The sequence below is a fragment of the Dermacentor silvarum genome, chromosome 7, assembly GCF_013339745.2.
Source record: "Dermacentor silvarum isolate Dsil-2018 chromosome 7, BIME_Dsil_1.4, whole genome shotgun sequence".
NCBI lineage: Eukaryota > Metazoa > Arthropoda > Arachnida > Ixodida > Ixodidae > Dermacentor > Dermacentor silvarum.
In genome coordinates this window covers 122,883,962-122,899,463 of record NC_051160.1, presented here as the reverse complement: position 1 = coordinate 122,899,463, position 15,502 = coordinate 122,883,962, and the positions used below count along the sequence as shown (strand labels likewise).

General features: G+C 44.0%; 1 protein-coding gene across 4 annotated transcripts in view; it reads left to right on the top strand.

Moving 5' to 3' along the window:
• LOC119459139 (peroxidasin homolog) overlaps positions 1-15,502 on the top strand; it is a 132,933-nt gene that overhangs the window by 50,207 nt on the left and 67,224 nt on the right. For all 4 annotated transcript variants that reach the window (XM_049671175.1, XM_049671174.1, XM_049671177.1 and 1 more), the window contains 5 exons: positions 1,943-1,994; positions 3,305-3,456; positions 4,010-4,148; positions 4,910-5,115; positions 6,008-6,202. In XM_049671175.1, the coding sequence (XP_049527132.1) occupies positions 1,943-1,994; positions 3,305-3,456; positions 4,010-4,148; positions 4,910-5,115; positions 6,008-6,202 (744 nt within the window). The remainder of the gene's footprint in view (positions 1-1,942; positions 1,995-3,304; positions 3,457-4,009; positions 4,149-4,909; positions 5,116-6,007; positions 6,203-15,502) is intronic.

Here is a 15,502-nt window from a genome sequence, read left to right as displayed (position 1 = left end):
GTTGCTCCACAGCCATGTTGACGTGCACAGGCAACGTAAACGCCGATTCAATGACTGAAATGCAAGTCAAGTCACTTGGTGTAGGCGACCGAGAGAAGGCCTCCGCGTCGGTGTGTTTACGACCAGACCGGTAAATGACGCGTATGTCGAAGTCTTGTAACCGCAGAGCCCATCACGCAAGGCGGCCGGACGGATCTTTCAACGTCGATAACCAACAGAGAACATGGTGATCTGTAACCACGTCGAAGGAGCGGCCGTACAGGTGGGGTCGGAATTTTCCAAGGGCCCAGATGATAGCCAGGCACTCCTTTTCGCTGACGGAGTAGTTGGATTCCGCTTTCATTAGCGTTCGGCTTGCGTATTCATCATGCCCACTTTTTCGCTGTGCAAGCACGGCACCAAGTCCTACGCCACTGGCATCGGTGTGAACATCCGTGGGGGCCGTGCGGTCGAAGACTTCTAGTAATATGTGTATGCGTGTGTATGCACATCCACATCCGATGGGCATTGTATATGTAGCCGCGTAGATATTTACAATGGTAGATTATCCGCATATTTTAATTAACATTGAAATGAGCATTTCGGAAGGTGGAAACTTGAAAGGAGAGGAAAATGGAGGCAATCCTGAAATAATGGCAAGTGAAAAAAAAAACTTGTATTCCCCTATCTGCTATGTCCAATAACATCATTGGACATATGAGAAAAGCGGGCATTTTATGTTGCATCTTGTATGTTTCATTTCCAATTACTGTATATGGGGGAGGGGGAGTTACGGGGCAATATGGGTTTTACGAGTACAGTCGGCCCCGGTTGGCAAATATTTCTGCAGCAGTTACAACGAGCGCTACGTCGGTGTATATGCGAAACATGTTATGTACCTTTAAGGCGTGACTTCTGTAATGCATACTTCATTTCGACTCCACGTTCTATGTCCACTGAGGGCGCAAGATACGATCACCGCGGGTACACGAGTCCAGTACTTATACGTAGCTTGCTAAGTAAATAATTACCGTGTTTATTGCACGTCACGTTCTCTAAAATATGCGCAAAAGTTTTGAATAACTTTAATACCTTTATTTTAGTTTGATATTACGAGCTATAGTTTTGAATTGGGCGTATCCCGGATGAAAGAAAATAAACAAATTGAGGGTTGGCAACAATAAGTAATAAATAAATAAATACATAGTGAGCAGTCATTTAATTTAGCTGTTGTTGCATTAGCTCGATGAACTACGCGAGTACTGAAAAGACCAGCAACGAATAACGTGGTATTATAAACTTAGATTACGTATTTACCGATTGAACCAACATGAGCGACTTCATTTCCGCACCGCAGGAAACGTAATGGTCCCGAGATGTTTCCCAAAGGAACACTCTCTTTTCTGTCATCACTGTCCTGTGATCATCACAAATTGTGAAACGATTGTCGTAACAGCAGTTTCGCTGTAAAAAAAAAATTTGCCGCTTACCATTTTGCGTGGGTGGCATCTTGCGCCAAAGGTTTAGTGTAAAATTTGATGTTTATCTATTGGGTTAGCGTCTTGACTATTTTTACAACCGTAAGCGCTCATTTGTGCGGTGAAGAGAGCGCCACGGCATTTTTTTTTCGAGCACAGCTGTTTGTCTCTGCTGTATCTCATGTGTTTCTAGTATAAGCCTATTTTCTCATTCTGTCTTACATGAAAGGCTTCCTCGGAACATTTTAGTTACATTGACAACGGAAGGTCGACGCTGGCAATTGATGATATGTAGTCTCAGCCGTCACTCCTGAGTGCTCGAGGCTTTGTCGCTGAAAAAAGAAATGAAAAAAATCCGAACACCTTTTTACTGATTTTTGCCCACACTGACTGAACATTGTCGATGCAAGTAAAGATCACATCTTAAATATCAACAAAACCAGCATGAAGAAAAAAAAAGGATAACAACTTTCACTTTCTTTCAGGTCAGCACGCCTGTTGGTTCGAAACTGTGATTCTTAGTGCCATGTTGGAAAGGTAGGCATTGCTTTTCATAGGATCACCTGCTACTAGAAAATGTTGTTTTATTCACGTGCAAATAACGAGCCTGCCTGATTTAGTTGTGTGATGATGGTCGGTTTCCAAACGCCGCGATTCTCAAGAGCGACATCGGGATCACAGACATGATAACGAGGTTACATTTGTTCCCTCTAATTCAGATATATAAGCTTTATGGTATGGTTCATACAGCTCCTGCATTTTAAATATAATTGACAGTGCACGACACTTTATGACTCTGTATCTCTGCAACAACAACTGGTATTGCAGTTCATTGAACATCGTTATAAAACGTCTTAAGCGGAAGAAAATTCGAAAATAGTAGGTGTTCTAACACAAGCCGGTTAATTACTTATGCAACACACAAGTAACAAAGGTAACATACTATGCGCCATGTAACGTAGGTCGCATGCTCCTTTAGCCCGCATTACCCACATTACCAGTAGAAACGTGCTCTAAAGGACGTTGATTGCGAAGTTATGCACACTGCAATTAAGTAACAAGGGTAACCGACATATAACTTGTCTAATATAACTCGCATGCTCCCATAGTCCACAATAAAGGCCTTACAATTAAAAACTCACCCAAAACAGAAATAACAAGGGTAACGTACGGTACCTTATGTAATCTGACTAGAATGCTTCATTAGCCCCAAATAACCACCTTACAAGGGCAATACCGGAGTATCAGCACCTCTTGGTTTGTGCGCCACGCAAAGTCGTTAAATAGTCGCATTGGTATAGACATATTTTGGACCTCGGAGTCGATAATACTGTAACGAGTTAAGACGGCGTTGTTTCGATTGCGAAGTCCTTCAGAGGCGTCGGCGACCTCTGTGAGAGCCTGCTGCTTTCGAAATAATATGAATTCAGAGCCGAGGATACCGCTGACACGAACTTATTTTTCACCTGCGAAGCCCCATGCCATCTAATCTCTGACTCACTTGAATTCATTATGATTCCTGCGAGCACTGCTCATTTCTCCTTTCTCTTCCTCACACAAGGTCGTTGCAGTGTGATCAGTACATTTTTCGCAATTGCGCTTTGGACAGTATTCGAGAATTGGCGAGAATATCGTTGAGAGCCCACGTATGAATGTAACCTTGCCTTTGAGAAAAAGGCTGGGAACAAGTAAATAAAAAAAATATTACTACTACGTTAATAGGAAAAAAAGAAAGTGCTGCATTCTTTCGCGCTCACTATTTCAATCGAGAAACTACAATCGTCTTATATACAATGAATACAATAACTCCCCATTGCTTTCTGTCTTGCATGTGCATCAACTTGCAGTCGAGTTCTTATCTTCCTTCTTTTGCTGGTGGTTTCGGGGACGTCCGCAACGCTCTCATCTCGGAGATATGGCGACCTACATCCGGAGGAAAGAATGACGCTAGTTGAGAAAATGAAATACGTTATGCCAAGAGATGCAGACGGCGCTGCAGGTAAGTCTATGTGATAAATCATTTGTACGTTTTAGTTTTATACAACGATACGTGTAGGTTGTAACGTTATGCAACTCGATTCATTTTTTATATATCTGAGACGAGTATTGCGGTTTAGGTTTACGCGTCGGGTGTACATGATGATGATGGCTACTGATAAATATTTTTCACGAAACTAGTGACACCGTTCGTCGAATGCGCATTCGTTCGTTTCAATAGATTGTTTTAGTATTATGAGACGGAGTTCTTCCGTCGCTTGCCTCGGCAAGCATGTGATATGACACGCCTTGCTGAAAAATGGGCGTCTTGAATCCGGGAAACCGAAGAGCAATGTCAATTACACGGTGCATGAAACTACCAATCGTAGCCACGGCAACAGATTATCGCGGTGATCTCCACAATGCGACTAGCTGCGCTCCGCTATACTGCATGCTAGCCAAATGACGCAAAAGGTATAACAATCCCATAGCACTTCTTTAGTGTCACGAGAGTCAGTAAATAACGGCAGTTCTTTGCGCTGAACAACTTCGTTGAGTGATGTTTGTTCTTTCAGAGACGAGTGGTTACCCAGGCCTGCCAACTCGTGGGTGCCCCTTTTTCATGAATATCACGAGGCAGCTCGAGGAGCAGCGGCACCAGCGAGAAGAAGCGATTAAAGCAGCCTTCAAAACTGTCAAGACGTTGATCGCAAGGTGATGTTCCTGTATGATTGAAGCATTTATTTTCGGCATGGTAAAATTAAAAATAAAAGTGATAGTCGAGCACTTGCTTTGTATAGGCGCACGATATCTTAGAAAATCGAATATTGCGTTAGACAGAGGTACCGTACTTTTTAATGAATTAAATAACGGAAGGGACTGTTCAGTTTACCAACAACAATAATACTCCTTTAATAAAGCTCGCTCGAGAAACCTCGACAGCGTAGCTAGAAAACATGAGGGCAAATGTTATTTGATTATGCCTCACACACGCCCGTACAAGCTGGTTCTCTCTCTTTTTTATGCATCACCCCCATAATAAAAGCATCAGCGTTGACGTCCGTCGACGTCGGCGTCGGACGACAACATAGTTTCGCTCTAAGGGGTTCTTCGTCTGTTCATTATGCTAGCTAAATTTGTGTCGAAATTTGGCGTGTTGACCAAGTTTCGCATCACTACATATATTCATCAAGTACAAACAAGTGGATTGACACGCCCGTGGCAAATAGCGTCTGTGCAGCAGATGTCGCCATCCAATATGCATAATAAGTTGGCGAAACCTTCTAGCGGACAGAGCAAGCAAAGCAAGACCCATTGCGATTGAAGGAAGTGCAGAATTTTGTAATTGCTTTGCATACCAGTGCAAGAGTAAAAAGTGTAGGTCCTTTTCTTCTTCACCTAAAAGATGGCTGGTTTTTTTTACATCATTGTGCTGTACCAGTGAAAGAAGAGCCACATTTATTTTGTCATTTCAGCGGGGAAAACTGCAGTAATACGACCGAAGTCAGGAATGAAATTCTGGCAACGCTGAATGCTTCTCTGACGTGTGAGCCAAAGCCCGCTTGCGACCCTTCCAAGGCGTACCGGGAAATCGACGGTAGCTGCAATAACCTGGAGCACCCAGACTGGGGAAAAACCGACTCCTGCCTCCGGCGTGTGCTGAGCCCAGCCTACGCAGATGGTGCGTACTAAAACATGGTAGTTCGTTAAATGCAATGCTCCGGTTACATGTCCATCTGAAATAGGACTGGCCAAGTAAGTCTAGAAAAAAATCACCAGCTCTTCCCCTGTCGAGAAAACGGGGGTAAGCGAAGCTTGTGGCAAGACGACGCTGTCACAGTCGTTCCGCATCGGTGGCTCTAAACTCAGGGTCGGCGGCTCTTTGCTGACGTTTGGCCTGGGCTTTGGAAGCCCTCACGCTAGAATCGGCACGTCGGCGACGAGCCCTTTTCCGAGGGAGTTCGCGGCGCCGTTGCTCAAACACAACCTGCTCCTCGGCGGAACGCACGATGCGCGGCCTCCCATCCGGTCGCCGAAACTGATCTGAGGTGATGGAAGCCTGGCGGAGCGCGCGTCAGATCCCTTTCTTTGTCCAGCTAGCTGGTCCGATAAACTGTTTCTTTTTATATGACCTTACATACGAGGTAGTAAACTTATAACAAAGAGGCAAACCATCACTTCACGAGGGCTTTGTATGATAATTTTTTGTTTGCAACTTATCACTGCTGCTGATTATGTTAGTTTTGACGTTATTTCTACTGGCAGTGAGACAGACAGTGACAATACTGGAAGACCATGATATCTATCAATGAATAGTTATTTTGAAAGATCATGGTCTCCCAGTATTGTCGCTGAAGCTGGCTCTGAAACCTTAAAAAAATTGCGGTTTCTGCCACAAAGCGTAGCTTTACCGTGATAGCTAACACAGTCATAAAGGCAGTATATCTTGTACTGTTTTTTTCTGGTATCGTTTGGAGTAATTGTAGGCAGATTTTCGTGAGCAGTTTTTGTTGTTTTAGTGTTTCTGCTAGTGTTCAACGTTACATCGTATGCCTGTGTGTAATCGTGTGCAGGTGTATCCAAACCCAGGCTTGCCTGCGACGGCTCTCCGCTTCCGAGCGCCCGGCTTGTCTCCATGACTCTTCATGAGCAGAAGAACGTGACACACAAAAATTTGACCCACCTGGCTATGATTTTCGGACAGTTCGTGACCCACGACATCACCTTCGTGTCCTTCGCCCCATTGTCGCACATTGAGTTCGAACTCGGTAAGATTGAATCTTGCGTTGTCCCTTCATAGTAAGAGTGTAGTCACTTTTGTAGACTGTTTTCTTTTTATAGATGCAGCAGTTTGCGTCCATAGCTTTGTTCACCTTTTTTCGTGTTTGGGAATGAGATTTGTTTTGAAATAAGTGTTCTCTGTTGCATTTAGTACGGTTTCCTTGTTAACACTTAAGTGTTAACACTTTCCTTGTTAACATGCCGACTAAACGACCTTTTCAGCCGAGACCTGTACAGCGCAGACCTTCAGCAGGTTGCAATCGTTAGCAGCAATCGTTAGCAGGTTGCACGAGTCGACCAGATATACTTTAAATGGTTTGAGTCTTATCTAACAAACACTTAGCCAACTTAATATGTGGCTGCAGGTCAGATTCAGAGTTAGCTGCATGCAACAAATTTGTTTCTATCTTCAGACGTGTACATAACAAATCGCGAAAAATTTACTTGCAATGAGTTACGTTCGTGGTTGTTTCGTAATTCATCGATTGCATTTTTAGTTGGAAACGTTCACGTTAACTCGATTATTTCACAGTAACAAGCTACGTGTAACCAGCTAAGTTTTGACAAGACAAGGTGCACGAGCTGACACAGCTTTGAGCACTTGAATTAGGCTGCAACTACTATAGAAAACTTCTGGTCGTGCCACACAGCAGCCTCGCGCATGTGCATGTACAAGACGGTCAACCACCTGCTCAGTATTTCTTTCCTAACCTATGCGGCAGGCCATGCGACCTGTATTATTGCCACTGCAATCTGCATCTCGCGATGGTATCTTATTACTATGACCCCTCTTAAATTTTAGTTTATATGCAGCACGAACGCCGCCACGTCCGCACATTCATGTTCAATGAATTTCGGTTTATCTTTTATTGTTGTCATTGGATAGTTCCAAAGATTTCTCCGCTAATTTCAAATTACGTTACAACACCGTCCTTCCCTTCAGCTTGCACAGCAAGTGAGTTTTTCAGTGTTGTTGCTGATGCGAATAAAGTTGTGACCCGCTTTGCGGGGGTGCAACATACACATTGATGTACCATGTTTAGTGCCATTGTACAATCCACCTCTCATGTAATTCACTCGCGCGATTGAGGTATGAATAATGTAAAATAAAAATAACACATGGTTGCATGTTGCATAGGATGAAAGTAAGCACAATTGCACGCATCGCCGTTAGTGATTGACAGCGATTCACTGAAGATTCTTTTCAGATAGATTTCAAAATGTGCGTTGCATGTTCGTTGGATGTGCATATTATTGAATTTGCATATCCTAATATCTTCATGTATTGTATATGCGAGTTATATGTATATAAGGTGCCTTCTATGATATATCGGTCCGTACGTTTTTTTTTTGTATTGGTTATCCATGTGGATTTAGGATTACTAGATAGGAGGCTATATGAATTTTCTATGTGGCGCATCGCGCCATGGAGCGAGAAAATTTGTGGGAACAAAAGACAGACTATTCAGCCTAGTGTGAACAGCAGCGCGAGCAGCTCTGAAATCACGAGCGCCTTCGCATAAACCACCAACCTTAGCCCAACTACCTACCCAATGTTTACCCAAAAAATGCTGAACCCTATTTTCTTAAGGACCACTGTGCACGGGTCAGTAGAGCTGATGTTTTTTCGTATCACTGCAAGCGAGCGACATCGTCAAGCAAACAGCGAATCCGATTGTTGGATACACGGTGAAGAACTTCTCCGGTGCGTCAGACGCATGAGGGAAAAACACCCCCTGAGCGCAAGTGACACCTCGACAACGCTCTATGAATCATGGGTTTGATTGGCCCAGGCTCTTCGTCGGAGCCGGTATTTATGGAGGTGCACTGTGCACGTACGATTTAGGTACGTGCTATAGGTCCAGAGCGCCATCATCAAGACAGCCCAGAACACGACGTCTTACATTTCGCCGGCCATGGACTTTGCCCATCTACGCTTGTAAACAACAAGCTTAGCACATTTTGTTCATTTTGTTTCGGTTTACTTTCAATCCCAAATAAATGTTTTATACGTATTTTCTGATGCTGCCTTACATGTGACACCTCAACAATATTTTGTGAAGTACGACAGTAAGCTTAAAATGAAAACATTTTGGCGGGCACTGCATCGGGGTGGCGAAGTAGTGACAGAGCGCCAGTATCACAGCCGCCGACTTCTTTTTGATTCGAATACAACGAATAGCGAGAAGTTTGCCTATTTCTCGTAGTATACGTGTTTGGGCACGGTTTTGCGTGACATGATGTTACATAGAAAGGCACATCCCGAACTCAAGACTGCTTAGCGCAGTAAATGCGTTTTAGTAATAGCTTGAGCGAGCCGACGGCGGAAGCGTCTTTTAAAAATGCGTTAACATTCTGGGGCTAATTCCCTCGGAATTCTGTCCATCTGTCTGTAACGCGTGAGATGATGCGCTGCGTGGGTATACATGATGTCCTATATGGGTATACTGGGCGTCCCAACTAACATGCAACAAGATTTAAAAATATGCAAATGACACGTAGCTGGACAGAACCAAGGTAATGTATGCCGTCATTTGGAGATACTCAGATAATTTTTTTGTATTCCACCTAATTATTGTTGTCTTAGTTAATTATAGAGCTTCTTAAATGTTATAATTAGATGAAAAGAGTCAATGAGAAAATTCTAGAGCAACATTAAAAACTCCCGACACAGATTTCGGTTGCTCAATACGTGCTACATAACGGTGTTTTTCCGAGCGTGAAAGAAGGCCGCGAATACATGCAAAGTGCCTCGAGCGCCCAGTCGGGCAGCAATGTTGCGTGCGGCACGAGCAACTGATAGCATGATCGCACATCATGCGTCTGTAGTTGAGGCTAAATTCTTACAGTAAATCACTGGCCCCAGCTTTTCGACAGCTTCCGTATCCGAGCTTTTGCTACAGCACTGACAAACGCAACCACACTCGCCGATTCACCGCACCGCCGTCAAAAGGATGGCCCGTGTAGGTGAAACGCATTCTTCTCTCATTTATGCGAGAGACAGCGCTGCTCCGCACCACAAGCACATAACGGTTCAACAGTCGGACTGTTTTCGGATCGAATCGGTTGAAGTCGTAGGTCTTGCTACACCGAAGCGCTTTCACACTTTGACGTCGTATCGGCGTTCATCGTTTCTCCTTGGCTTTTCAGCTGATAAATCACGATGATGGCCCACACCAAGTCAAAAAATACACAAAAGCGCACGTACTGCAATTTTGAAGTCTGGTAATATATCATGGGTTAGTGAGGTCAACGCGAGAAGCCCGACATGGTGACATATTTGGCGCTGGAAGAGACACTCAGGTGGACCAATTGTGGGCTGGTCTGCCGAAAGTTCGGCAGGACGACACTATCGCCACCACCACAGTATTAGAGCATGACTGAATGTCTTTATTGCTATAATAATTAGGGAAAGAAAACGAAGACTACATTGTAACTAGATGTACGATTATGTGAGATCCCTCCAATTTGCAGTGAGAGAGAGAATCTCCAAATTATTTTCGACGATATATATCCAAACAACGCAAAATTACTTTCTTACAGTATATTAAATGGGCTATTAGAAAATCACTTATTGGAGTTAAAAATAAAAGCCGTCTTAGCGACAGATGTTTCGCAATGAGAAGGAAAATCTGGAATTGGAATTTTCCTCTCCGCTTTCGACTGGTCGTTCTCCCTAAGACTTCCAGACTATATACCAGTATTTCTAGCTGAGTTTCTTGCGGCTACATTGGCTCTACGAAAAGTGCACTCATCAATCTCGGAAGTTGTAATCGTAACGGATTCTTTGTCATTGTGTTCAGCTCTCACTGCAAATAATGGCTCACAAGCTTCGCGTACATTCCAATGTCTGATTCCTTCTATTTTAAAGCTAATTAGATTGGTCTAAGCCTGATCACAAAGGCTTAGTTATTAATGAATTAGCTGATAGCTTAGCGAGAGCTGCCCTTAGTGGTCCAATTCTTCCGATTCTTCCTGTATCAACTTATATAACCGCGGCTAGGTTCAGGAGACGGGCAGTCATGCAAGACTCCTGGAACCTGCCATTAACAAATCTAACTGATTATCGACACCTCCTATTTCCTTGGAACAGAAAATTCTGCCATAATAGAAAACTTGAAGTCCTCTTTACCAAATTCAGATGTCACATTCCTACATTAAACTTGTATCTACATCGGTCTGGTCTGGCGCCCTCCTCCTTGTGCTCATACTGTGGTGAAGACGAAACAATAGAACACTTCTTCCTGTCATGCCGCCGTTTTTCCTCATTAAGAAAACATGCTTTAGAAGCAAATTTTAACAGTGCTAGATTAAATTTAACGATACCCAATATTCTATCTTTTGGTGCCTCTTCTCTCGGACACTGTCATAGGGATGTTGGTGCAGCTGTTGTGGGGTACATAATTGAATCAGGACGATTTCCTTGCTAACTTCTTAATTTTTATATGAATAATTTCCTTTCGTCATTAAAAAATTTTATAAAAGTGATCCTGATTAGAGTCCGATAATTGTTTTCCTTAAATCACCCGATTCTTGGCCAATCCCCCATAGTGGGTACGAGCCACTTATAAAGGCAAGCAAGCAAGCAAGCAAGCAAGCAACTAGTTCATATGGCTTCGAGGCAAGGCCACCAGCACCCGCACGCCCATGGGGATGGTAGGTCATCGCGCTGCAAATGGTTGCAGGTGCAATTCTAATGCCGCGCGTAGGCTTAATGTCTGCTCTCCTGGCAGTCGGTACCTTCTGAGGTGCTGGTACACATTGCGTTCGAGGGCCAACCAATGGCGAAACGTGCACTCCCATCGCATAGCTATGGACGCAGCCATGAAAGAGAAATCCAGGAAGAAGCAGTGGCGACAGACTCTGCCAAATTTGTGACACAAACCTTCGATGCCAAGACATCCGTGCAGGCAAGTTTTGCTGCCTATCACACTTTGACGTCGTATCAGCGTTAATCGTTTCTCCTTGGCTTCTCCTCAGCTGATAAAGCGCGATGATGACTCACACCAAGTCAAGAAACGCACAAAAGCGCGTGCACTGCAATTTTGAAATCGGGTAATATGTCATGGGGTTGGTGAGGTCAATGCAAAAATACCCAAACTGCGATGCCTGTCATAGCCCCAATCGCACTTCTTTTAAATCAAGGCTAAAATCCCTCACCATTACCACAATCACCAGAGCCAACGTTTCGATCAATTTACCATCTTCGTAAGAACACACGCTCAAATGCACGTCAGAATACTCCGCAGCTCTGCACGCAAAATACATAACGGTTCAACAGTCGGGCTGTTTTCGGATCGAATCGGTTGAAGTCGTAGGTCTTGCTACACTGAAGCGCTTTGGTCAGAGACGCCGAAGCCAAGGTTATATTCAACGGTGGTGTCCAACGGCAGCAGACACCGTCCAGTAAACCTGCGAAGCGCCCTCGCAGTAAGAAGCGAACTGCGGCTCAAGAGCACCAGTGCGTAAACATTCCGGACAGATGTTGCATGTTGTAAATCGTCATCAGCCTACTCTTATGTCCATTGCGGGATGAAAGCACGGCGACCTCCAATCACATTTGTCTTTCGCTAACGGATTCCCTGTTGTGACTGCGAATTTCCTGATTTCATCACCTCACTTAATTTTCCGGCATCCTCGATAGCTCTACCTTTCTCTAAGCGTGCGCTATGTAAATCAAGTATACTAGCGACTATCTACCCTCCTTTCAATCTACATGCCTGACCAGCTCCATTTTTCCTCCTAAGGAAACTGCAGTATCGGCTACCACCGTTTGCTCTCTGATCAGCACCGCTATCTTCAGGTCTCTCAACGTTCCGCCTAACATTTTCGTTTCATCGCTTGTTTCGCGGTCCTTCATTTCTTATCGTGCTTCTCTAATAACCTCCAAGGTGCTGCTCTATAGGTTAGTGCCGATAGAATTCGATAATTGTACATTTTTATTTTCAACGATAGCCGTAAGCTCCTGGTCATGATTTGGCATTGCCTTCCTTAGGCACTCCAGTCTATTTTTATGCCTTTACAAATTTCGTTCTCATGATCAGGGTCCCCTGCAAGTAAATCACCAAGATAAACGTACTCCTGTGCAGATTCCAGATGCTGACTGCCAATCTTGAATTCTTGACCGTTCATGATGCTCGAGAGGGTATTAAACGTTGCCTTTGTCTTCTGCATAATAAGCTTCAGCCCTATTCTTACACGTTCTTGATTAAGACCCTCAATCATTTGTAGCAATGTGTACCCAGCGTTGCTGAACAGGAGAATGTCATCTGCAAACGAAGGTGGTTGAGATATTCGCCGTTGACATTCACGCGGAATTCTTCCAAGTCTAATAACTTGAATACTTTTGCTAAGCATGCAGTAAATAGTATTGGAGAGGTTGGTGTCCTCTTGCGTGACCCATTTCTTGATAAGTGTTTTCCACTTCTCTTGCGGAGAATTAAGGCACGCGAAGCCAGAACTATCACTGAGATAAAGTCGAAGCGAGGCTGATAATTTAAAATAATTGTCAGCCAAATGATGCAAGCACAACGGTGTTGATGTGAAATCTGTAAAGCTCTACAGTACAATCCATACGATATGCACTTATACCGCTAAGTATACACAAATGTGATAGCTTAGTCCAAACACACTGAAGTGATTGAACTGTGCGCCACCAGAAGACTGCACAAGACAGCAGAATTATAGTGACGCAGATGCTGATACAAAGTGTTTTAGGCATCACGCTCAGCGTATAACACGCTTCACATTGTTCACTTCGCGATACGAGGCCACTGTAACCGGCTTTTTCACGCAGTCATGTTGACTACTGCCCATCAGGCGCTGAACCCCATAAGACGGTCGTTTGCTGGAAGAAAATTATTGCGCCGAATTCACATACGCTTATGATGGCCTTGTTAAGTGAGGGGATGAAAAGATGGAACATCGCACGAGAAATGCATGGGCGTTCCAGTTACTTCTGTGCCCCACGGCAGAAAACGAGTTTTTGAGGAAAATAATTTGAACGCCAATGCATTTGTATGCAAAGTTCGGGAAATAATATTATGAAACAGGTGTCATCCTGTGAAATTGTTCCAAGTGGATCTGCCTTGCAAACACCACGGCTAGAATTTGTAAATTGCAATATGGGCCATAAGGTAATTAGTTAAAAACTTCATTAGTTATTTTTTCTTAATTAGTGGATTAAGCATTTTAATTTTACGGCGAAGCTGTTACGGGCTTAAGGTAATTAGTTAAAAACTTCATTAGTTATTTTTTCTTAATTAGTGGATTAAGCATTTTAATTTTACGGCGAAGCTGTTACGGGCTAGGTCCCCCAGGATTATGTCCGCGTGTATAAAAACTATCATCAAGAGCATTGGCTCGAGCGTCGTAGTCTTCTTCCGCAGCTGGCTCGTTGGCGCCCCTCGGTTTGTGCTCGTGCCGTTGGATGCCGTGCCTAGCCCGAGCGCGAGCTGAGCACGCGCTAGTGCTCGGTACAGCATCCAATGACACATAGAACAACAAAAACGACGCGTAGAACAAACATTTCGGCTCCATGTACGTGGTGGTTTGGCTCCATGCGCGTGGCGGTTTCCCGCCAGGTGTGCCTTAGCACAGGTGTCAAAACGGATGATGGATGGCCCATTGTTATACCCCTCGCGTCCGCCGATGCCTCTTTCGCAAGTGTCGCTATTCTCGGCGGTGACACGTCCCACCAATTGTTGTGCCCCTTTGTCCCGTGACGTAGAGATCGCGCTGTTACCAGCAGTTGCCCTTTGAACTCGCTATGCGACGGACGCTCGTTCAACATCTTCCAGGATCCTGACGTCAGGGTCCTCACTATGCCGTGCAGTGTGCCACGGCCACGAACGCTGTGGCTTATACGCTAGTTTATGATAACGGGATTGACTTGGCGCAGCAAACGCATTGCTTGGCCATTGTGCCGGGTGAAAACAAGACGCCGGTGTCCTTCCTCTTTGACGAACTAGCGGAATACGCTCACATATGATGTCCATAATAATATATAAATTCACTATAGCAATCTTCACTATAGCAGACCCACGATAGTCACAGCTTCGCTGGCTTACATCGTCACAGTAGTGGAAGGGCTCTGAATTTCCACAAATATGTCTGTCTCTTCGAGAGCAGCTCATGCAATATAGTTGTGCTATCCGCCACAGGCAACATTTAAAACATTTTCAATGTGGTCGCTGAAAAACCTTCAAAGTATGTAAGTATGCATGTAAGTATGTATGTATGAGGAAACAGGCCAACCTAGAGGCAGTAAGGGTAAAAGGAGACAAATTCAGGCTGGTGCTCGCAAACAAATATGCAGCTTTCGAACAGGAAGCTAAAGACAACATAGAGGTAATGAATGAAAACGTAACTAGGTTGATCTCAGAAGCAGCAATTGAAGTGGGAGGGAAGGCACCAAAGCAACCAGTAGGAAAGCTCTCCCAAGAAACAAAGGACCTAATAAAGAAACGACAAAACATAAGAATGTCCAACTCAAGAGATCAGATAGAATTCGCTGCACTGTCAAAACAGATCAACAAGAAGAAAGTAAGGGATATTCGAAACTATAACGTGGGGAAGATTGGGGAAGATTGAGGAAGCTGTAAAATATGGACGCAGCATTAAATCAGTAAGAAGAAAGCTTGGCATAGGACAAGGCAAGATGTATGCACGGAATGATAAGCATGGTAATATCATCAGCAATTTCAGTGACATAGTAAAAGCGGCGGAAGAATTTTATACTGACCTGTACAGTACCCAAAACAGCCAAACTACTTTCATTCGAAATAGTCATGAACGGATAAAGAGGCTCCTTCTATAACTAGCGATGAAGTTAGAAGGGCCGTGAAAGACATGTCCAGGGGAAAAGTTGCTGCAGAAGATGAAATAACAGTCGATTTAATCAAGGATGGAGGAGATATGATAATTGAAAAGCTTGCGACCCTTTATACGCAATTCCTCACAACTTCAAGTGTACCAGAGAGCTGGAAGAACGCGAACATTACACTAATCCATAAGAAGGGAGACGTTAAAGAATTTAAGAATTATGGACCTATTAGCCTGCTTTCAGTATTGTATAAAATATTCACCAAGAGAATTTCCAGTAGAATCAGGGCAACATTTCACTTCAGCCAACCAAGAGAACCGGCTGGCTTCAGGAAGGGATATTCTACGATGGATCATATCCATGTCATCAATCAGGTAATCGAGAAATCTGCGGAGTACAGTCAACCTCTCTATATGGCTTTGGTAGATTATTAAAAGGCATTTGATTCAGTAGAGATACCAGC